Genomic DNA, 24260 nt, shown 5'->3' with positions numbered 1-24260 from the left:
TCTCCGGTAACTTCATCCCTCTTAGCCCCAAATATTTTGCTAAGAACTTTATTCTCAAGTATCCTTAATCTCTGTTCCTCTCTCAAAGTGAGAGTCCAGTATCACAACCATAAAGAACAACCAGTAATATAACTGTTTTATAAATTCTAACTTTCAGATTTTTTGACAGCAGACTAGATGACAAAAGCTTCTCAACCGAATAATAACAGGCATTTCCCATATTTATTCTGCGTTTAATTTCCTTTCGAGTGTCACTTATATTTGTTACTGTTGCTCCAAAATATTTAAATTCTTCGTCGACTTCTCAGGCATACAAATTTTGTGTATGTTTGTAGTTACATTACAGGCTTATTACTAAAGGTAAGCATATGATATTTGGTACAATGATTTATTGTATCTTCATGAAATTTTAGGAAATGTTTTTGGAATTTTAGATACATCTGTAGTCGCCATATAGGCTTAGCTTTACTGATAGAAATCTTAGCTGTTTGAGGCGAAATTTTGTTGAGCATTAAGTGTTACAACTTTTAAAATAGTATAAAATGTATTACAATAGGAATTTTAGAAATCTGAAGACAAGATGTGATAACAAAAAAAGAAAACGGAGACGCAATGGGTTCAGTGTAGCTTCTGTTTGATTTGTTATAATGCTAAGTGTCAATGATAAGTGCTAGATGACTTGCAAGAATTGTAACAGAAAATGGAACATAGCTCCACCATTTTGGACCGGAGACAGAGGCAGACAATGGAGTGGCATCATGTAAATTCACCAAAGAAATGGAAATTCAAAAGTACACCTTCGGCAGGAAACGTTATGGCTACTGTGTTTTTCGATTCAGAAGGACTCTTGCTTGTGGACATGATGCCACACGGAACCACCATTAATTCTGCCGGGTATGTTGCAATTCTCAAGAAACTTCAAGTTCGACTGAGTCGTGTTCGACGACACCGGGAGAAGCAGGATGTTCTGCTATTGCACGACAACGTACAGCCATATGTCAGTCACAAGACCACAGATCAGATCAGAAAATTCGGATAGACAACACTGAAACATCCACCTTACAGTCCTGAACTTGCACCGTGCGATTACCATCTCTTTGGTAAACTGAAGGATCCCTTCGCGGAACGAGGTTCGAAGATGACTCCCTTGTGCACGTTGCTAAAGAGTGGCTCAGACGTGTTGGTCCAGACGTTTATCGTGCTGGTCTACAGGCCCTCGTTCCTAGGTTACGTAAGGCAATTGAAAGGGACAGGGATTATGTGGAAAAGTGACATTTTGTTCCTTAAGGATTAATCTACATTCTGTGAAAATAACAAAGATGTAGGATAAAAATATAATTTTTAAACAAACGTTATGCATTACTTTTGGAGTTACCCTAGTAATATAGGCTATAGTAAAGTCCGTAATAAAAGTGTTCACCCTTTCAGGGCAAAGAAGATCCCTTTTCAATTTCAATGTTTACTTTGATTTCATTCTTATTATGTGTTGATATGTATTTCTATGTTTTCTTGCTATGAATATTAGAAGGAATTACTATGTTTGAAGTCTTGTAACAATAAATGAGAATTTCATTTGCTTTAATGAATTTTTCCACAATTCTTCTACCTCTCACGAAATTATCAATGCAATATCACGAAATTACCAAGGTTATCACGAAATAACCAACCTTTCAGCTTAAGTTGTAAAAGTGGTTTTTGGCACATATTCAAGAACGTGTCTAATCTTTTATGTCTCCAGATTTGTACAGCAAGTTATCGCCTTTTAGATGAAAAAATCGGAATGAGGATATATTTACACATTTGCATTTTAAATTAGTTTTCATGAAATTATCACGAAATTACCCATGTTTACCCTATAATTGTAATTGTATTCTTAATATTGTAGTTGTAGGCCTAATCTCCTGGTAGAGGGGGAGAGAGGACCTGATGGCCTATCTCTACCAGGTTAAATAAATAAATAAATAAATAAATAGATAAATAAATAAATAAGTAAGTAAATAAATAAGTAAATAAATAAATAAATAAATAAATAAATAAATTGTGAGATAATTAGCATTTTGAACATATACACTTGTAAGGCTGATTTAATGTTCTTAGTGTATGTCTATATGTCCACAAACGATTAGGGAAAACACGGGAATTTTACTGGAAGCAAGTAAAGAGATAGGTTTGGAAGTAAATACCGAAAAGACAAAGTATATGATTATGTCTCGTGACGAGAATATTGTACGAAATGGAAATATAAAAATTGGAAATTTATCTTTTGAAGAGGTGGAGAAGTTCAAATATCTGGGAGCAACAGTAACAAATATAAATGATACTCGGGAGGAAATTAAGCACAGAATAAATATGGGAAATGCCTGTTATCATTCGGTTGAGAAAGTTTTATCATCCAGTCTGCTGTCAAAAAACCTGAAAGTCAGAATTTATAAAACAGTTATATTACCGGTTGTTCTTTATGGTTGTGAAACTTGGACTCTCACTTTGAGAGAGGAACAGAGATTAAGGGTGTTTGAGAATAAGGTTCTTAGGAAAATATTTGAGGCTAAGAGGGATGAAGTTACAGGAGAATGGAGAAAGTTACACAACACAGAACTGCACGCATTGTATTCTTCACCTGACATAATTAGGAACATTAACTCGAGACGTTTGAGATGGGCAGGGCATGTAGCACGTATGGGCGAATCCAGAAATGGATATAGAGTGTTAGTTGGGAGGCTGGAGGGAAAAAGACCTTTTGGGAGGCCGAGACGTAGATGGGAAGACAATATTAAAATGGATTTGAGGGAGGTGGGATATGATGATAGAGAATGGTTTAATCTATCTCAGGATAAGGACCAATGGCGGGCTTATGTGAGGGCGGCAATGAACCTCCGGGTTCCTTAAAAGCCAGTAATTAAGTAAGTAAGTATGTCTATTCTTCTTTAGTTCATGGATGTCTCGGGTTTTTACCCTCCCGGAACAATACAAGCCATTCACGCTTAAGCAGCGTTGTCTAGTTGTAATGTTAAGACTCAGTCGCTGTTAGTTATGGTAATTTAAATATTGCATGCGTTCAGAGAAAATTTTGTAGTACTTATTATTTGAATACTTTCAGTGTATTTTAACACTGAATATACACCACAAAATCACAATCTATATCGAGATGTTTGTTTCAGCTTACACCCGAGCTGGAGGCAACAAGAAAGGAATTTTCACGCGAGACAGACAACCGAAAGCTGCGGCGCACTTCATAAGAAAGCGTTATTGGGCCCTCGCTGAAGAGCTGGATTCTGCCGCTGTCCCCGATGATGTCAACGAATACACTCATGAGCGTCCTTTCTATGTCATTCAAGCAGCACCTGAATCTTTCCAAGCCGAAGATGTCTCGGTTATATGTGTTTAACTTCAAATAACTAATTACGTTATTAAAAAATAAGAAGTATATTTTCCACGCTCGCGAAAATAGAGCGGAAGAGAAAGTGCATAGCTCAGCTGCTCACATGCGACCGTGGAAAGATAAAATGTATACACATATACGGACTATTCCATCTCAAATCGACCGAAATATAGAGAAAATTGACCTTGCAATTTTTAAATACAATGAAACTTTTTCTGTCCGTTGACAACTGTGATACAATGCTTTGTGCAAAGTTTGAGGCATCAGAACTTCATAGTGTTTAAATTAATAATATTTAAATTTATCGTATTTTCATAAAATTAGCAATTTTAACTGTTGTGGCTCCGAAACCCTTTCACCCAATGATCAAAATCATGGTTTATTTTGATGCTGAGAAATTAAAGTTTATATTGACATGTAAACAGTTTTTCTTACTTTTTATGGAAATGGAGAAATTTAGATTTTTCCTCATTAAGACGCCTTTGCCCACGAAAAAATATTTTTAAAATATATGGTTAGATTCCGCATTGAAAGTACAAAATAAACACACATTTTTTACTGGTGCACCGTTGATAAGAAAGTATTGAAAATATCAAATAATGAAAATAAATAGTACGCGCGTGAAGTAATCAGCTGACTGTGAGGCAGGACTAGCCGAGACAACCAAGGCCAGGAGACAAACACGTAATGTTTCGTCTATAGCGCATGGCTCTGCTAGCTTTATCACAGGTTTTCATAAACACAGGAGTAAAATGACGCCCAATGCTCGCTTATTTTCATCTCTCGGCCAGTGCATGCGGTACTGCGTCGTTCAAGTCTAAGCATGTGAAAATAATTTATTTAATACCCTCGAAACTTATTGCCGTACCAGTAAGCAAACAATGCCGAATCCCTCTTAATAATGCAAGGTTTTTTCTCAATATTTTTTTACATTTTTACAAATGGGCAAAAAGCCTAAAAGTAAGTAAAATCATATTATCTGTCTCTCTGTATACAATACAAATAAGGATTACTTCTTAACATAACCTACCAAATGTCACCTTCAAAATGAACTCCCGTTCAATGTTCTGCAGTAAACGGTTCCAGAGTTCTGAGCGCTGAAAGAGGCTTGTTTTTATAGAATACGCTAAATTTGTCGCTCAACAATACGAAAACCGTTTGACTTTCGATAGTGTATTTTTGAAAATGCACTCTCCTCAGCACCTTGTATAAATAGGAAAAAAAGTAGAGTATTAAAAAATGCGAGGTTTTTTACTGATCGATTTCATATGGAATAGCTCATACGTGTATATTATATCTGTATATAGGCGATGTGAAACAATTATGTCTCATGACTGTACTGTACAGTATTATTATTGTACGGTATAGTGGAAGACATGACAAGACTCACATATGCCTATTAAAGAAATAGCTTATTTACAAGAAAAAATGTATCTCAAAGAAAACTGTTTTTATGACACTAGAGTAGATTTGTATTCACATTTTGGAAGTTTATATTCAATATTTACTCATAACAAGAGTAAGTTCATCAACAAAAATGGAACACCTTCAACAGAAGTAGCCATAATATTCAATGCAGCAGAAAACGCAATGTACTGCTACTACTTTATATTTAAAAAATAGAATTCCTAGTGTACACTATTGCATTGTACCGTATATTACGTTACGTTACAATGAACTGCATTACACTGCATACTTTCTCAACCGCGTACCAGCTTATAGGAATTGTTTGTACAAATGGCGTGAAAAATGAATTTTGTATCTACCGTTACTTGTCCCCTCGTCCTTTATATAAATTTAGTTTCCCTAAACTACGTATTTATATGCACATACATGCTACAAGTGACCACAATTTAACCGTGAGTATTTTATATGCTGTAATACATAAACACATAATGCACCTTTAAATGCTATATTCTATTCTGAATTCTAATTTTTATCTGTGCATTTCAAACTGGCGGATCAAGATCACGGACAAAAGTACAAACAACGCACGAGTCACTGAACTGTAAACTGTGAACTGAAGCACTGGTAATTCCGGCTGCCCCAGCTGACTTTAGGCCCGTAACACACTTGAAGAGTTTTCGCTAGCGAGAAATGTGTTGCGAGAAAGAGGCGAAGGGCACTCCTCCACACACTCGGCGAGTTCTCGTTATCACATATCACACCTCGCTATGATCATCTATGCACTGCCTTCATGCAGAAAGCATTTTTCTGATTATAGTAATCACTCGTTAGGGAAATATTATAGGTTATGTATTTACGTATATTGTCGTACTTAAATACATAACCTGTAAGTATATTGTCGTACTTTACAAATTACGTACGAACGCTGTGTTGAATCTGAGTATTCAGATGATGAGGAAATGGAGTTACATGAACAAATTTTGTTAAAGAAAAAAAAAAGTAGGCCTAAAATGAAATCCAGAAATACCTGAAAATCACATTGTATCTTACGAAAATAAGGGCGAGTTTTGGACACTGGTTTCGATTTGAATGATGATGCGTTAGGCGTTATTTCAGATTGAATGGACCTCAATTTTTTGCTATTCGTGATATGATAGAGGATTCTTTGTTATGTTCTGATTAAAATTATGTAAACTGTTAAGACATTATTTCAAATGTTTAATTAACACTATTAAATCTCATCAAAATAAAATATAGCCCTATTTATTTTCAGATTATCTGATATTTATCTCCAGATTTCTTCTTTAAGTTTCGTGTTTTTATAGTTTTCATCCCGTGTATCATATAAATAGGCCTAGGGATGACATCGTACAAGTTCGATAAGTTTCTGACTGCAATTATCAGCCATCTTTCCTCATTTTCAAATAAAAACAATACAATTAATCGCCACTTCTGATATCTTTTGCTACATTCAATCGTCATAAAGAGTATAAATGTCAAACATCTTTGATAAATGTGTCAAGAAATTTCGCTGAGCTACCGATTCCAGCGAGAAACTCGCGCGAGGTTTTTGCCTCGAGCGAGAATCTCTTCCAGTGTGTGGACGTCCATTTGAATCCATATTATCAATTTTTCAATTTTCTCGCAACACATTTCTCGCTGGCGAAAACTCTGCAACTGTGATACGGGCCTTAGTTGAGGAGAATGGTCGGGGATTGGGGTAAGCACATGTGGCAAATGCAGTCCATTACTTGACCTTGAGCCGCCAGTTCGAAATGCACAGATAATAGTAGTAATTTGTAACTGCAGTACTGTACATGATATAAATAAACATTGCAAAATATTGGAAATTGCGAGGCGGTAATAAGTCCTTAATCTAAAACGGGAATAGTCACTGTATCTTAAAAAAAATGTTTTCGTTCAACATAATCACGTTTTTAATTCTATAAACTTGGAACAGCGGGCATAAACCAATTCTCACCTTTAAGAAATGGAAGGTATGGTGAATTTTATTCGCGTTTGAGTAGGCCTTGTAAAGAATTCATTAACTTCCTGAAATATGTGACTGGAATGCTCTTTTAAATTACGATCTTTTTCAGCACAGTAATAATACCTAAGTGGTCTGTTACAGCAGCTGAATTTTCTTGATCAATACACGCTGGAACGTTTATGTTCTGAATAGATTTAGATCTTTTGCCATTACGAGTCTTTTTTTTTCATATGCTTCACTTTATTGAAAAGGTATCAATCAAGACATAAATGTATTTTGCCTTTTAACGTACATTATTGAGATGCATAAAAAGTATACAATACAGTAATTCATATAAAAGTCTGGTAGTCAGCATCCACCAGATTGTGATAGATTAATTAATTACTTACTTACGGCTTTCAAGGAACCCGGAGGTTCATTGCCGCTGTCACATAAGCCCGCCATAGGTCCCTATCCTGAGCAAGATTAATCCATTCTCTATCATCATATCCCACCTCCCTCAAATCCATTTTAATATTATTTTCCCATCTACTCTCGGCCTCCTTAAAGGTCTTTTTCCCTCCGGCCTCCCAACTAACACTCTATATGCATTTCTGGATTCGCCCATACGTGCTACATGTCCATCCCATCTCAAACGTCTGGATTTAATGTTCCTAATTATGTCAGGTGAAGAATAAAATGTGTGCAGTTCTTTGTTGTGTAACTTTCTCCATTCTCCTGTAACTTCATCCCTCTTAGCTCCAAATATTTTCCTAAGCACCTTATTCTCAAACACCCTTAACCTATGTTCCTCTCTCAAAGTGAGAGTCCAAGTTTCACAACCATAAAGAACAACCGGTAATATAACTGTTTTATAAATTCTAACTTTCAGATTTTTTGACAGCAGACTGGATGACAGAAGCTTCTCAACCGAATAATAAGAGGCATTTCCCATATTTATTCTGTGTTTAATTTCTTCCCGAGTATCATTTATATTTGTTACTGTTGCTCCAAGATATTTGAACTTCTCCACCTCTTCAAAAGATAAATTTCCAATTCTTATATTTCCATTTCGTACAATATTCTGGTCACGAGACATAATCATATACTTTGTCTTTTCGGGATTTACTTCCAAACCTATCTCTTTACTTGCTTCAAGTAAAATTCCCGTGTTTTCCTAATCGTTTGTGAATTTTCTCCCAACATAGTCACGTCATCCGCATAGACAAGAAGCTGATGTAATCCGTTCAATTCCAAACCCTCTCTGTTATCCTGGACTTTCCTAATGACATATTCTAGAGCAAAGTTAAAAAGTAAAGGTGATAGTGCATCTCCTTGCCTTAACCCACAGTGAATTGGAAACGCATCTGACAGAAACTGACCTATACGAACTCTGCTGTACGTTTCACTGAGGCACATTTTAATTAATCGAACTAGTTTCTTGGGAATACCAAATTCAATAGAATGATAGATTAATTACTATTACAAATTTACAATTTCAATATATGTAAGTGCCGGTATGTTTCCTATTGTTTACAAAATAAATAATTTTGGCATTTTACATGCATAAAAGAAATGAGATCAAATTGTCCCAAATGATTAATGGCTGAATTTTCACTTTTATTAATGACGTCGCAAAATTTTGTCACTTGTTCTTTCAAAATAATTTCAAGGAACTTCATACCAGATCTTCATGTATTTGCAGAATTCTGGTGCACTAGTCAGAAGCGTGAATTATTTTTAAAGTTCTATTTTGAACTGTTTGTAATGGTTTAAGGACACTTTTGGGTATATGACACCAGACTGGCGCTGCATATTTAAATATAGGCAGTATTAACATTTTATTTTCCATTTTTGAATCTTGCGTACACCAATTAATTTTATTTTCCTTTTTAGGCTAAGCAATGCAGACTTGTAAAGAGGGCAGAGATGTGATATCCTTGCATTTCCTTTAGATTTGGTGATTTCAATATGTTTATGAACGGTAGACTCTTATCTAGATATACTCCTGAGTATTTTACATTATCAGTAAAAGGAATTTCTAGGTTGTTATTGGATAAATTATCTCTTGGACGTTTTCTACATTTGGTGACATTTTTTCTGGATTAATTGGTGACTTTGAAGTGTTGTTACAGTATTTGTAGGACAATAGCTCGTGGGATAAATGGTAGTGTCATCAACATACATAAGATTCGACGTTAGACTTGAAGTGGGTGTATCTGCCATAATATAAACAGTATACGAGTAGAATAGGGAATCAAGACTGAACGAGGTATTGAACTATACAAGTTAAAGTGCAGCCACCTAGCGCGCAACTATGACACTACAAAGAATGGCCGGTCCCGCTGCCTCCGTTGATATTACAATGACGATCATTGGTGTTCTGTTACCACGTTTGAGTACTTGTACATTAACTTATTATTGCTTTTCTTCAGATATAGATCCTAAACCTCGTCCTTGACGATGAGGTTTAAAAGTAATTTCATTTCCACTCTTTCTGTTTCCAGCTATAATCTTCTCTACAGACTAATTATGACATATCTCTTCTGTTTTTTTCAGCTTTCTTCGTATTCTGAGCACAGAGATTCCGAAAGAATTGTTAGTAAAAGTAACACAACTCCCTTTTGGGAGTGCTCAATTTTCTAGCCCTCTTCTTGTTTTTTCTTAACAGTCACTTTCTTCTTCTTCTTCTTCTTCTTCTTCTTCTTCTTCTTTAGTGTAGTTCTTAGCATGCCGATTTGCTTTCGACACATTCTCGCTCCCATAGGCCTAAATATTACCACATTCTATATACAGTCACGAAGCTTGAGTTGTGAGGGTACTAGGAACAATAGACTGTGCAGGTACTATTTTCCATTGTCTGTAAGGAGGCGATAGTAGCGATCCTAGTGGTTAGCAACTATCTTTGGATGCATATTTACTACGTATTGAACTTCGTGAATGTATATACTAGACTGTGGTATTACTGTACGTTCCGAGAGTATTGAATCTACAGCAGCCCCTCTGGTCATTTCTTTGTTTACTAGGGCCCTACCTGCCTTGTGCTGACCTATCAAATCCTTTGCTATATATATATATATATATATATATATATATATATATATATATATATATATATATATATATATATCGTACTCCTCACAAGCTTCATCAAGAGGGTTAATTTCTTTATCTTCCTTCTTATTCGTTTCTTTTTTTTTAAGTTTGCTACCAGGAACGCAAAATGAGTACCGTAACCTCACTAACTAGCAGTTAAATTTCAATTACAATATCATGTATTTGCTGTTTCGGTATTCGGGCATATATCTGTGCTAGATAGTACGCTACATGTCCAGAGATTAATGTGTAGTACCATACAGAAGTACGAGGCGCGTCCAGAAAGTAAGTTTCCCTGGTGCCATTTAGAGAAGGAAACACAATTTAGTGGAAAGATTTATTGGAACAGATATAACCATTGTCGAACTATTTTCCAACATATTCCCGGGCTATAGGATGAATGTTGAATCGCCTCTCTTAATTTTGTGATATATTTTGTACAGAGACATAATTTTATTTTTACTTCAATTTTTATTGTACCTGAGTTTTTGAATGTACTTCACTCCCACCCCTTCTACTAAGGAAGTTCCAACTCCACACAGAACCAAGACCGCAGATAGTAAGCAGTACTGAGTTACTGAGTATAGTACGTTCCAGAAATATGTTCGCGTTTTCCAGTGACGAAAGAGCTTTCAATATTGAATCATATTTTCGCACAGGTACTGTCTGTTTGCCTACGTCGCATCCCGATTTCCCCCACCTGCTTCTGCTCGCCCCTCTGTAATAGCTGGGCTGTCTTAGCTCTTTTCTGAAAACATTAATTTCTCTTAGGAATTGGAAGTTTACGTAATATTATACAGCTGTTTAATTTAACTTAAATAAAACGGCCTCGTTAAGTAATTAACTGTCACGTGATTTCCTCCCTTTCTACAATCCTGCGGCATAACCACTTGGACGGACAGTAGATAGCATGTCTGAGTAATTTTATCTGTGCGGGTCGGCCAGAAGTGAAGATTGAATTTACAGTACGTAAGGCACTCTTTTATAGAGTAGGTACAGAATTATTTCAACATGAGTTACTAGTACGAAGGAAGAAACTGGCAATTGGAATTAGATGCAGTAGTCTATAGTGCGATAATATGCACAAAAGAACTGAAGCCTGTATCGAAATGAACGGCCACCATTTTCAAAATTGTGTTTAAATATTCATATTATGATTATTTTTAAATTTAACTTCTTTCTCTATATTGTACGCTAATGTGCTGTAGACAGTATAATATACACTGCATAATGAATACGTTCGCATGGATAACTTACTTCGTGAGTAAAAACACTTATTCTTAATACAGTACTGTACTTTGATTAAAGAAAAACCTAATGAAAATTATCAAACTCAAAATCGCGATATTTCCTAGTTTACGTAAATGGATGAACTACTTTTCTTCCTTCCTATACCTAGTAGAGTGATTTGTGTTTTACGCCAGTATCATCGAACTCCAGTCTTGGAGGGGGGAGCAAGCGGTGTTTCCGGTTCCCTAAAGGTATAGACAGGTTAATATTAAAAAATGTTAGTAAAAATAAAATGATGTCCCTGTATAACTGATCTCAACTGCGCCCGAGCACGAGCTTCTGCTCTTTCGGGCACAATGCCTAATGTAGCTCAAGTGTAAAGTATTAAATAAATAAAGTATTAAAAAAAAGATCTCATTCCCAGCGTTTACTATCGTTTCTTACACCTCAAGAAATTCCTCTCCGGTCAGCATTTTCACAGCGACACAGAGGTGCAGACGGCTATCACACACTGGTTTCGATCCCAGGCGGGAAATTTCTACGAGACAGGGATACACAAGTTGATCCCACTGTACGACAAATGTCTCAATTCCGATTGGAATATGTTGAAAAATAGCTCAATAATTGTTGTATCCGTTACAATAAATATTTCCATGAAATTGTGTTTCTTTTCTCTAAACGGCACCAGGGAAACTTACTTTCTGGACGCGCCTCGTATGATCTGATCACGTCATGTTGATCGTACATGATATCGTCGAATATGTCAGGTTTTTTGGAGAGGCCATTACGGGATTCAACACTATTTTTTACTGAAAGGATACTTATAAAAAACACCATCTCGGGTACTTGGCTTAGAATATTCTCAAATAAAACATAGGCCTACTTCGGCTTGAAGAGTGACTGTGAATATGTAGATCTATATGTTTTGGAATTTAACTATGTTTGCGTGTTAGATTAATTTCATTAAAATGCTAGTTTTCCTCATTTGAAGAGTCGTAGTAATTTGAAGCAATTCACATTGCTTCTTGTGTGTGTATGTTTAGTCAACAGTCCAAATACTGGAACAGTTCGTACATGCATATTATGAATGAAATGTCAATGTAAAGTTTTCAAGTCAAAACCTATACGAATATCGTCCGTAAAATTTAAATGTAGGTAAATAATTTAAGTATATTACATGTATCGAATAACTTGTATCGATAGTTGAAAGATATAATCGAAGGTACACTATATCTTGTAAACAATTTTAACGAAAGTTCGAAAGCTATTGTGGTTTATTGGTAACGTTGAGAGTCTACTAACAGCGTATTCCGAATCTCGCCGGACCGGTGGACAACAATGACGTCACTCTGCAGCGAAATAGAAACAAAACTGCTGGAAGGATCGATGGCGTCCACACCTGTGGAGTAACGGTCAGCGCGTCTGGCCGCGAAACCAGGTGGCCCGGGTTCGAATCCCGGTCGGGGCAAGTTATCTGGTTGAGGTTTTTTCCGGGGTTTTCCCTCAACCCAATACGAGCAAATGCTGGGTAACTTTCGGTGCTGGACCCCGGACTCATTTCACCGGCATTATCACCTTCATTTCATTCAGACGCTAAATAACCTAGATGTTGATACAGCGTCGTAAAATAACCCAATAAAATAAAAAAAAAGGATCGATGGCTGTCATGGCGACTGTATAAGTTGTTGTCTGTGCTACGCTAGCAAAATTTTGCGAAATTTCCGTACTGCCATCTCGTTCAAAGAAAAGAGAGCATAAACAATTTATTTCTTGAACCGGTAGTAATAACTGGTCCGTTGACATGTTCGCTCATAAGCCATTAACATATTGTTTTTACGTTGTGCTCATTACAAACAATACAGCAGAACACATCGCCATGACACAACAGTGCACGATGTCATTCGTCTGCTAATTCCCGCCCTATACAAGAATCAATCAGATTCACTGATGGCGGCTGATGGAGACTGCCACCACCTCTGCAAGCTGATGGCACCGGTGCGACACCGGTGGAGCATCAGTGACTCCATCGGTGAAATTCGGAACACCGTGATGCCATCAGATTGCTCAGCGCTGAGATTCGGAATACGCTCTAAGCAAAAGGTTCCTAGAACGATTTCCGGTGGTTCCAGTAAAATTAAAATAGCTCTATAAATATTAGCATCGTGCATTACAGACTTTATATTTGGTTCAGGTTGTCGAGTATGGCGAAGTTCGATATTCGCCGATGTCCGCTCTGCAGACGGAGGCCTGTCGTGTTTGTTCCACCTTGTGATGAAAATATTCGCTGTCCTCAACTCATGTTTCATCCCCTTAAGGATTTTAGCACAGATCTTCCGATTATTTTTTCATATGAAATAAGACGAAGTTTGTAATATTTTGCTGGCCTCTGTCATGTTCAAACATTGCAAGACACTAATAAATATGCAATAGAAATGCAATGAAAGTGATAGGAAGTGAAGAAGACGACAGAAAGAATAAAAATAAACTGAAAGAGTACAGATCTAGAAACAAAATTTGATCCAAAATTTTGTTTCTGGAGACACGGGGAAAAAGAATACAATAGTTTTTATTCCTCACTATAATTTAAGAAGGTAAATTTGCGAATTCTAAATGAGCCAGTACAGCAAGTGCACAGCTTCAGATACTTGGGATCATAGGCGGAGAGAGAACCGTTTGCTTGGAGGGGGGGGGGGGCAAAGCAAAACCATAGAATCCCTATATAACAAGGTTATGGGGGACATCATTTACCTCCTCCCCCTGTTACAGCTTGACCGTGGTACAGTATATCGGAATATGGTCATTTAATAAAGGTATTTTCTCAGGGCATGTTTCTTACAGTGTTACATCCATATCCGCGATGTTTCGGACCGAGTTGTACAGGTCTTGAACTGTAGGTCTACTACAAATTATAATAGGGCATAATTTAAAACAATCTCCTTTTTCCTTCTCGTACAGAAACACATGGATACATCAATAAAACTACGTAACAGTGCTAACAGAAACTTTTTTTATATGAAGCTTTACCGGTACCTTCCTGAATCCTGAATTTTATTTATTTATTTTACTAGGTTATTTTACGACGCTTTATCAACAGCTTAGGTTATTTAGCGTCTGAATGAGATGAAGGTGATAATGCCGGTGAAATGAATCCGGGGTCCAGCACCGAAAGTTACCCAGCATTTGCTCGTATTGGGTTGAGGGAAAACCACGGAAAACACCTCAACCAGGTAACTTGGCCCGACCGGGTATCGAACCCGGGCCACCTGGTTTCGCGGCCTGAATCCTGAAGTTATTATATGAAATGTAAACTCTAATCATTTTATTTAATCTTGTCTTTAAGTTTACGCAATATACCGAGATCACTTTTATTTTTTCTTAAATTGTTGTGCAGTACAGTATGTTATTTATACATTTTCAAGTGGCGGCCTGAACACCTGCAGAATTCTAACACTTGAGTACAGGCTGTTACAAAAGAAACAATACAGCACTTCCATTCCTACAAATATCTAGAACCGAACAGCGCTCTGAGCGGCGGAATTGCGTCTGTACGTTTACACGGCGAGAGTTTAGAGAAGAGAGGGCTAGAGATTATAGCTGAGTATAGCTCGTGCGGAACCTGGTGAAACTTGGAGGGAGAGAACAGTATTGTGGTGTGGGATCGACTACCGACCGATGTTATGTGACGAGATGCAAGCGAAACTGAACAAGCGTTACCCCCTCCACTCTTATTGCCCGTAGAACTGGTCTCTCCATCAAGGTCAAGCTTCACCAGCTATATCACCGTGTAAACGGTTTTGAGAGTAGGTATCTCGTTGACCCTAATTAGATATTAGAGAGACTAAATAGAGCGGCCTTGAAAACTGCTCTCGCCGTGTAAACACCCTGGACAGAGAACTCGCATATGCTCTCAACTCTCATTATAGTTATTCTAAATTATTCAACTCAGTTGAACTTTTTCATATACTCTAGCGACAGAAGCAGTATAAATGAAGGCCAAAAACATTGGAGTGTCGAAGACACGAAGATTGATTGAAGCATATGAATGGGAAAGTTGTTTGTGGAATGTGTTTAACAAGAATTACAAGAATAAGGACCTTGAGAAATCAGGCATTGTCAAAATTAGCTGAGACTGTTGAGGCGTCTGAATTTGGCTTTTAGTTTTGTTAATTTATTGTAATTTGGCCGTAATTTTAGCAAGGTCCATTGTTTTAATTGTTAATTATTTTGTGGGTTTTATTCGTGCTTATTTATTTGCTGGAGGAGGTACAGCGAAAGCTCCATAACCTCCAGTAAGTGCGAACTGTAATCATAATAATAATAGTAGTAATAATAATAATAATAATAATAATAATAATAATAAAATAGTGATAATAATTATATTATATTATTATTATTATCACTATTATGTTATTATCACTATTGTTTTATTATATTATTATTATTATTATTATTATTATTATTATTATTACTGCTGTGCCATTATCACCATTCACTTGATGTGGAATATTTTCTATATTCCTTTAATATTGTTGATAATGCATCATATTAATAATAATAACGCTCACCTAGTACATTATAAACAAATCACATAACTGGTACAGTAGGTTCTGTACCGGTATCTGTTAACAAGAATATAGTTATAGTTTAACAAAACGAAATAGGCACAACTATTACACTGTATTAGTACAGCCATTATAAACACAATATTATAATGAAAGAAGATGAACAATGGTATGTGAAAAATTGTTTTTTTTTTCTTTGAACACTCTGTCTCTTTTAAGGAACTTAAACGCAATCAATCATTTCCATCGCAAATTCTGCACACTTTTGTTTAACATTGGAGGTAAATTGAACTTCGGCCCTTGTAGCAAGAATATTTTTTTCCTCTTTAATTTTGGGGTGCACAAAGCATATCTTCTTCTTCTTTTTCTTCTTCTCAAGAACCACTTCTTCAGCTGCATCCGTTGCCTTTCTTTCATCAGGAAGCCTGAAAATTGTCTTTATACAGGGTTCCTACAAAAGACCTTTCCGGTTTCGAACACATGTAATTTACGTGCTATGAATCTGAGGTGCTTGAAAATAGTACCAATGGAAAGAGAAACTCCAAACGTTTAGTTTCTTGACTTAAAGATGTTCAATGTGTCCCCCCCCCCTTAGTAACACGGCACACATCCAGCCTATAGTCAAGTTCCACGTAGGTACGCGGATTTTCCGATCTTCAGATTCTAAGGTTATGTCTGTTCACCTTACCAGAAAGTTGAAAAGTGACGTCGTCAGAAAACACCACGGAACGAATAAATTCATCATCGTTTTCAATTAAAGTCTACATACTTGTGCAAAAATTTCTTCGTAGCACTTTGTCCTCTGGTATTAGGGCTTGCAGCAACTGTAGTAGGTATGGATGGAGTCGCAACCGCTTGCGAAGAATCGTGCCTTTAAATCTGTGTACCATTAACGGATTTTAGGCCCACTGGGTGGATCTGCACCAAACTTTGTTCGGTAATGCTTTTGCACATTAATAACCGACTGGTTCACATGAAAATTAAGCTCTTCTGTCGTCTATAGCAGCCATTTCGCCTCAACAATGAACAAATTTGTTTATATGCACTATTATGAGGCGTGTTATCGAGTAGGGAACAATGTTAACACAACTAACCTTTTTGAGTTTCTCTCACCATTGGTACTATTTTCATGCATCTCTGATTCATAGAATGTAATTACATGTGTGCCGACTTGAGCTATGATTTGCACATTTTTGATCCAGACTATCAACTCCGTCCTTCGTGCAATTATAGTATTCTATATAAATAATGACTCACCCAACAATATTAGTAACGCAAGTGATATGCGCGGTCAGGTTACACAACTGCTGACACACTGCTCAGAAGTTAGATGGGTGATGATGTCATAAAAACGCACTGACCAGCCTATTCTTCTCTAAATGCTCTCTCGCAACACTTTCTCTCACTCTAAACTGTCTGCACCATGTAAACGGTCCGGAAAGTAACTTAGAGTTTAGAATTATATAATCTCATGAGAGCTCGCTAATGGGTTTAGAGAAGCTATATTCTGTCACCATGTAAACACTCCGTTAGAGAGCTCTCCTGATTCTTCAGAACTTCGCTCTGAACTGTCGCCGTGCAAACGCAGCATTATTGTTACTTCAGACTGCATTTCAAGAGTTATGCGCAGCTTGTATAATCTCGAACGCAGCAGTCGCGAGAGTTAATGAAAAAGTTCAACTTGGCTGACTAATTTAGAGTAGCTATAATGAGAGCTGACAGTATATGCGAGTTCTCTGTTCAGGGTGTTTACACGGCGAGAGCGGTTTTCAAGGCCGCTCTATTTAGACTCTCTATTTAGCTATTAGAGTCAACGAGATACCTGCTCTCACAACCGTTTACACGGTGATACTCAGCTATAATATCTAGCTCTCTTCTCTAAACTGTCGCCGTGTAAACGTAGCATTAGATGTTGTGCTTGCGGTTGCAAACGTTGTCAAAGAACTTAGAGCTCTGGAGGAGAGAACACATAGAAAAAAGAAAAGTGTGGGTGAGAAAGTGAAGTCCACGTAGAAAAATACAAAAGTGCATCAGAAACAAGATGTTAAAGATATCTGAAAACATAAATTACCTACGAAACCAAAATTCAGAGAATCCCTGATAAAATGAATTACCATCCTAGCACATATAAATAATTGAAAATAGTGAAATGAAATGAAAGATCCTTTATTGGTAATATATTTTTATTCCTACTCAGAGAGATGACATTGGAAGATTCTCGGTCATTTAGCAATTTTCTAGGAATTGATGAGAGTACGTTCAACAAACTTCTAACACGATATAAATCATTTTAGTGCCGTGAAATCAATACGTTCACATTTGGAAACAATTATTATACTTTAATTGTCCGCGTTTCTATTATAATATAATAAAATACGTCTAAACCCCCTCAATAACATATTTTCATGTTTTTTTTTCATCATTAGATACAAAGAGAAAACCATACTGACTTTTATTAAACTTTTTAGCAAACTAATACTCTCTTGAATGTATAATGGCTACATTCACTAAAATGCGCTCTCAACGTAGAAAGTATCATAAAATTCATACAGTATTTGCAGTTCTAAATATATGATCGTGCAAAAATAGTTTACAATACACGTGTGTTAAGTGCGTAACACACTCTACTTCGTCTCGTCTTTTCTAACTTTTCTTTGATTCTGTTATAATGCGTCTTTCAAGAGAAGGAAGACAAGAGATGATGCGAAGTCTAAAATCTGGGAGATATTTGTCCCACAAGTAGTGATACTCGCGTATAATTAATAGAATTGTCCTGTTTATGTGTAAGTGTAAGTGTGAAGCAGTATGTGCTAGGTATAGATTTTTGCTAATTTTTTCGGCGATGTATGTAATGGAGGGGGAAAGGAACTAGCCACCCTACTTCATTATCTCCTGGCCTAGTTGCCTCATAAGTGGTGTCTTCTTGGTATAATTTGTGAGGTTCAGATTTTTCTTCGGAAAATTGACTAAACAACAATCCTATAATATTTTATTTAATATTTAAAAATGAATTGCAAGTCGGTTATTTTAACATTAGCATAATAAAATAAAAATATTAGCTTAAGTCCAAAACATTACCAAACGCGAGTACTAATGTTAGGAGATACAGCGCAAATCCGTAAGGTTTAATGAAAACAGTTATAATAGACCTATTTATGTTTATTGAAACAACTCTTCTGTACTAGCTAATACAAAAGTTCCTAGAGTATTTCATAGGAATAAACTAAGAATGAGATTAGCTTTGTCAAACAATTGCTATTAAATATAGGCTTATATGTTTGCTTTTAAGAATGAAACCTTCCCTAAACTAAGAAAATAATTAACTTTGAACTATTAAACCTTAGTAAGATGTTAAATGACGCAAAGTTCATATAGGTAGGTTCTCTAGAAATATATTTCTGTACTAAGCATGCCATGACATTCTGAGGGACTGATAAAAGTCAACAAAGATGCGAATATGAAATCATTCCTTATAGACAGGCCGTATGTAGGCTAGAATTTTTCTCTTAAGATATGTTAAAGATGTGAACAACTTACCACTTTCATTAAATTCTAATTCAATTGCATCTCATATTGCCCTTTTTCCTTACTTACTTGTAATCCTCTAGAATAAATCGTATAAAACTGGATGTTTCCTTACAATTTCTCACAGAACACTATCAAAAAATTCGCGGCGCCAGCGAAAAAAACCGCGCAGGCGGCGAATCTAAATTTCAACGCTGCAGATTCGCAGACGTCCGGCGATACTTTCGCGTCGGTGTGGGCACACTCGTATACCGCAATGTACACTGAGGCAGTGGCAAATTTGCGAAGTGAAAAATTCGCCACCGGTGCGAATATTTCGCTTCGGTGTGGGGAGGCCTTAATACTGGTGAACGGAATCTTGAAAAGAGATGGTCTTGATTCTAGAGCATCGGCGTAACTACTTAAAGAAATTTAAAACTCTTCCTAGTCCTGAAACAAATTCAGCACAATAATATACGGTGATAATTAGACCGCGGGATTGGGGGCGATTGCAGTTGACTATGCAGACGAGTATTGAGTATGACGTAAGTCTCTATCGCCTTTCGCCGTACTGTTCCGTACATCGAACTCGAAACATTCAGAGTTTGTTTAGCTGTCATACTGAAGAGTTGCGTCCATGAAATGCCATATTACAATGCCTAAAACAACTCGTTCACGAAGTGCAATACTAAATAATTTAGTCGAACAATTCGGACGCGATATATTTAAGCTATTATAGAAGGAGAAAGTGTTGTATGTGTCGTGTGTACTTTCAGATTATTGCGAACTAAGAAGTACTGTTTTGAAAGGCACTGTAATAGTAAAGCACACAAGGAAAATATTGAACGCAATTCAAACAAGACCAATCGAGTCCAAATAATCGGTCACAATTCAATATGGGTTTATTTGACATGTTGGTGCACACAAACATTCCATTCAGAACTTTGGACAATCCCACTTTAGATCATTTCTGGAAAAATACACAAATCAACATATTCCAGGAGAAGCAAAAATACGTAAAGAATATTTACCAATTACCGACACGTGCCAGAATACGAGAAAGAATGAACGATTAGAAAATATATGGGATTCAGCTGACAGACGTAAGTGTCGGACATGTGGCAAATGTGGTGCTCGGTAAACTTTCCGAGAACTCTGCAGGGAAAAAATTTGTGCTAACTTCAGAGAAATTGGAAAAGGTAAACCATGCAACTATTGTCCAATTTTTTATAAGACTATGCGCCTTTTATAGACGGAAAGGATTAAATATGATAATGTACTTATTTTCGTCATTGATGCAGCTTCATATATTATTAAGGCAGAAAGCAACTTAAAGAGCGGTATTCCAACACGGGGCATTCAACTTGTCTGGCGCACAAACTGCACAGAGTTGCTGGAGCTATTCCTGCTTTATATAGCGATGTGGACTGTTTTATAGCGCATGTGAAAAAAAATTCTCAAAGCCCCTTCAAGAATATTAAAATTTCAAGAAATTACACCAGATCTCTCCCTTCCACCTTAATCCGTAGTTACAGGATGGGGCACCTGGCTTGAAGCTGCCTTATGTTTCGCAGAACATTACAATAGTTATTCATGCTTTAGATGGCAAAGATTCAGCTGCCATCACAACAGCAAAATCCCTGATTTCAGAAAATATGCACCAAAATCTACAATTCATAAAGACCAATTACGGAAACTTGCCACAAGTTATAACTCAACTGGAAACGTCTGGTCTACAAATGTATTAAATTAACTGAGAAAGTATCGGAAATAATTAACAAGGTACACCAAGAACTGCATCCTGATAAGGTAAATGACAAATTAGGTAGTGAAATAAAAAAATAACGGCAATGCAGTGCTGAATAGTTTGGTGAAAAATCAGGACAAAAACTTAAATGAAAATGTAAACCTTTTCACGTACGCTTCATTAACCTCATGCGATGTCGAAAGGAGCTTTTCGCAGTACAAACATATTCTAACTGTAAATCATGAAATTATTCATATTCTAACTGATAAACGGTGAAGTTTCTCCTTTGACAATCTACGTTGTACATTGTAATTCCTTATTGTAAAGAAAACGATTCCGTCAATATCGCATCAATTAGGTAAGTACGAAATGTATGATTATTGTATGTATGCAATTCATATACTCAAGCCTGTACGTCTGAAGCACGCACAGTGAGTTGCTTACCTGAGAGTTCAGTACACTCGCCACGGAACGCTCCAGTCATACTTAACTGGACGGTGAAGGGCCAGCACTCGCGCGGTTTAGTGATAATCAAAGCTCGGAAGTTGGGGACTTGTGTCTTTGAACGTGGCTAAGCGACCGGACTTCAATGTCAACAAACTCCCGCTTCCAGCACGGAGGTACTGTCAGGTCTGCTATAAAAGTGGTTCCTGGCTGGAACAACATAATGATAATATTATGATAGGTTGAAACATCTAATTTTATAGCATATATATAAATAAACATGCAAAATACATCAAATTTACAGTTCTGCTCTGTACATTTCATTACAGTGTATGACTACATGCATTCGAAGATTTTCGAACCCATAAATTCTTCGTCTTTTAGTTAAACATGATTTGAAACGAAGGAAACTTATTTCCACGTCACATGAAGTGACGGGAGCAAACTTTAATTTTTTTATTTTATTTATTTTAACTAGCTACCTAGTGAGTACAAATTGCATTTATAAAATAAAAATGTTTCTAGCCACTACCGTAAGAGTCAGGCTCGTGTACGGTGTGGTCTTAGTGAATAATTTAACATAAAATTTACAAGGACAGTTTACTAAATACAGTAATTAACTTAATTCAAACCAATAAGTACAACACAAGAGCAAGAATAAAGAAGAAAGGGAAAACGAGAGAAAAATACACATTTAATATAAATTGACAATCCGACAGAAGCCAGTGATATTCGATAGAAACATGAATATAGTCGATAGAAATAAAAGGTAAAAAAGTACATTTGTTACTATTATATATCATGGATAATTTTACAAAATTCTTTTGTAAAAGTTTCAATTTTAAAAAATTTCAAATTTGGAAAATGGTTTGAAATTTTATTATAAAGTCTTGGGCCTAAATAAAATACTGAATATTTCACTGTCACTGTTTCCTGTTCGATTTTCAGCAGATCTCGTATCTGAGAAAGATAAGTATATCCTAAATTTTTCTCGCAAATAGTTTTCAATTAGTGTATCACTACTAGGGAAGGTCCCTCTACGACTTGATCCATGGCTATGGACAAATTCTCCATCAATTTAAAGGACTGCAATGTCATTCAATGAATGCCCGTTTCCAGCTCTAGTTTATGTGTGGTACAACTTACAAGATATAAACTCTGCATTAGAAGAAAATAATGTATCTCCTCAGAATTCCTCCACGAAATTCTGTACCTAAAATTTAAGAAATGCATTTTCAAACTTCCATAACACCCATTCGAATAACACGTATTTTCTATTTCCTCAAACAGACCGTTTACCTGTAATTCTCTTAATGTCATTGGCTTCGACGTGACACAGTTTATTCGTTCGTCTTCTTGCCATTCGATGTGACCACTTTCTTAGTACAAACGACTGTCCCTGAGCACTTGCAGCGTGAGCTTTGTGTACGTTATGCCTGTAACCTTACTCAAGCACACGACACACAAGTCCCCAAGATCCGAGCTTTGGTGATAATGTGTACGTTACGGCACATACTTCAGTCGAACGCAAAGAAACCACACAGACGAAATACTGTAAGCTAGGAAGTCGCTGTGTAGAGATGGCGTTGATATCAGGTTACCAGAAGAAGGCTCTGCCAATAGACATACGAATTCACAGGCTGTTTCAAAAGTCATTAAACTCGAAATATTAACAACTGAAATGTTACATTACATCAATTGTCTATCATTTGATCGCCAATGATCAGAATAACGTCAACATCGTTTAGTATGTGTACGGATATCAGAGTGAATAGAGAAGTAGAGAAGTCCTAGCGGATACATGCCTGGTATAAGTTGCACAAAATTAACAACCCGACTTCTTACTTACTGGCAGAATTATCTTAGCGACAATTTAAAATTTATCATAATGAGATGTCTAGCCCAATCACTTGTACCTGCTTATCACGGAATTCTATTACGTCACAGGAGTAATTCGCCTGCCTGCCACGCACACCCATGTCACTGTCGACTTAAACGGCATGTGCGCATAATAACAATGAAGCAATAGAGTTATAATGAACTTAACATGGTAAAGTAAACAAATTTCGACGTTAATACGTCTATAATTTCGGTCCAGTAGTAGGAGGCCATTCCAGAATGTCGACTAGCACATTTTCAGGTCATCTTTGTCGCGCCTATAATTCGTGAACTACAAGACATATTCCAAAGAGGTAAACGGTGATCGATAGCCGAAGAATCAATGTATCCAACGTGATCTTAAGTTTGAGAGAGTGACGTCATCTAGCAATACGCGGAAGGAACGAAATTGAGGCAAGAATTGTCGGATCGCACGGCTACCGAGGCAGTGTAACTCGAGAATGCCAAGTGGTAGGACATTCGCAGTGATGTCAAGCTAATTGTAACGCAGCAGGTTAGGATAACAGTTCAGCCATCGGCGTAGTTCAGTGGCTAAAGCGCCTGCCTGCCGATCAGGAATTGCACTAGGGCACGGGTTCGGTTCCTGCTTGGACTGATTACCTGATTGATTTTTTTTCTGACGTTTTCACCAACCGTAAAGTAAATGTCAAGGATATAAACTCTGGAAACTGTAAGCCCTATCCCTTAAGTAAGAAAATCTAAACCCCCTGGGCGTAAAAGCAAACAGCGGACGTCCTATCGCCCCTCACGACGCGATGTCAACGTCCTTGTTAACCTATAGATCTAGCTTACTGATGCCGATAACACAAATTTTATTATTAATGGTACAAATCTTATAACTTCATCTTACAACTGCGAATATGTCGAATAAATGCTTTCAATGTGACCAAGTTTGAAGAAGCAATTAAGCTTGAAATCTCACAACTTACATTACGGCCATGTATAGATCCAGAAGGTATTACTCCAATACACCTTGCACCAATCAAATTTGTAATAGCCGCGCAAATGTTGCTGGGAATAAAA

At 36.7% G+C, this 24260-nt stretch overlaps 2 protein-coding genes across 5 annotated transcripts in view; one reads left to right on the top strand and one right to left on the bottom strand.

The window, feature by feature from the left end:
• Window positions 1–6636, top strand: part of LOC138705072 (beta-glucuronidase-like) — a 79080-nt gene extending 72444 nt beyond the window's left edge. For all 4 annotated transcript variants that reach the window (XM_069833698.1, XM_069833674.1, XM_069833688.1 and 1 more), the window contains one exon: window positions 3159–6636. In XM_069833698.1, the coding sequence (XP_069689799.1) occupies window positions 3159–3385 (227 nt within the window). In that variant the 3' untranslated portion in view covers window positions 3386–6636. The remainder of the gene's footprint in view (window positions 1–3158) is intronic.
• Window positions 1–24260, bottom strand: part of LOC138705100 (conserved oligomeric Golgi complex subunit 4-like) — a 481496-nt gene that overhangs the window by 74143 nt on the left and 383093 nt on the right. The window lies entirely within an intron of this gene.

Source organism: Periplaneta americana, chromosome 1 (genome assembly GCF_040183065.1).
Source record: "Periplaneta americana isolate PAMFEO1 chromosome 1, P.americana_PAMFEO1_priV1, whole genome shotgun sequence".
Classification (NCBI taxonomy): Eukaryota; Metazoa; Arthropoda; class Insecta; order Blattodea; family Blattidae; genus Periplaneta; species Periplaneta americana.
This window is presented reverse-complemented; position numbering and strand designations above follow the sequence as displayed.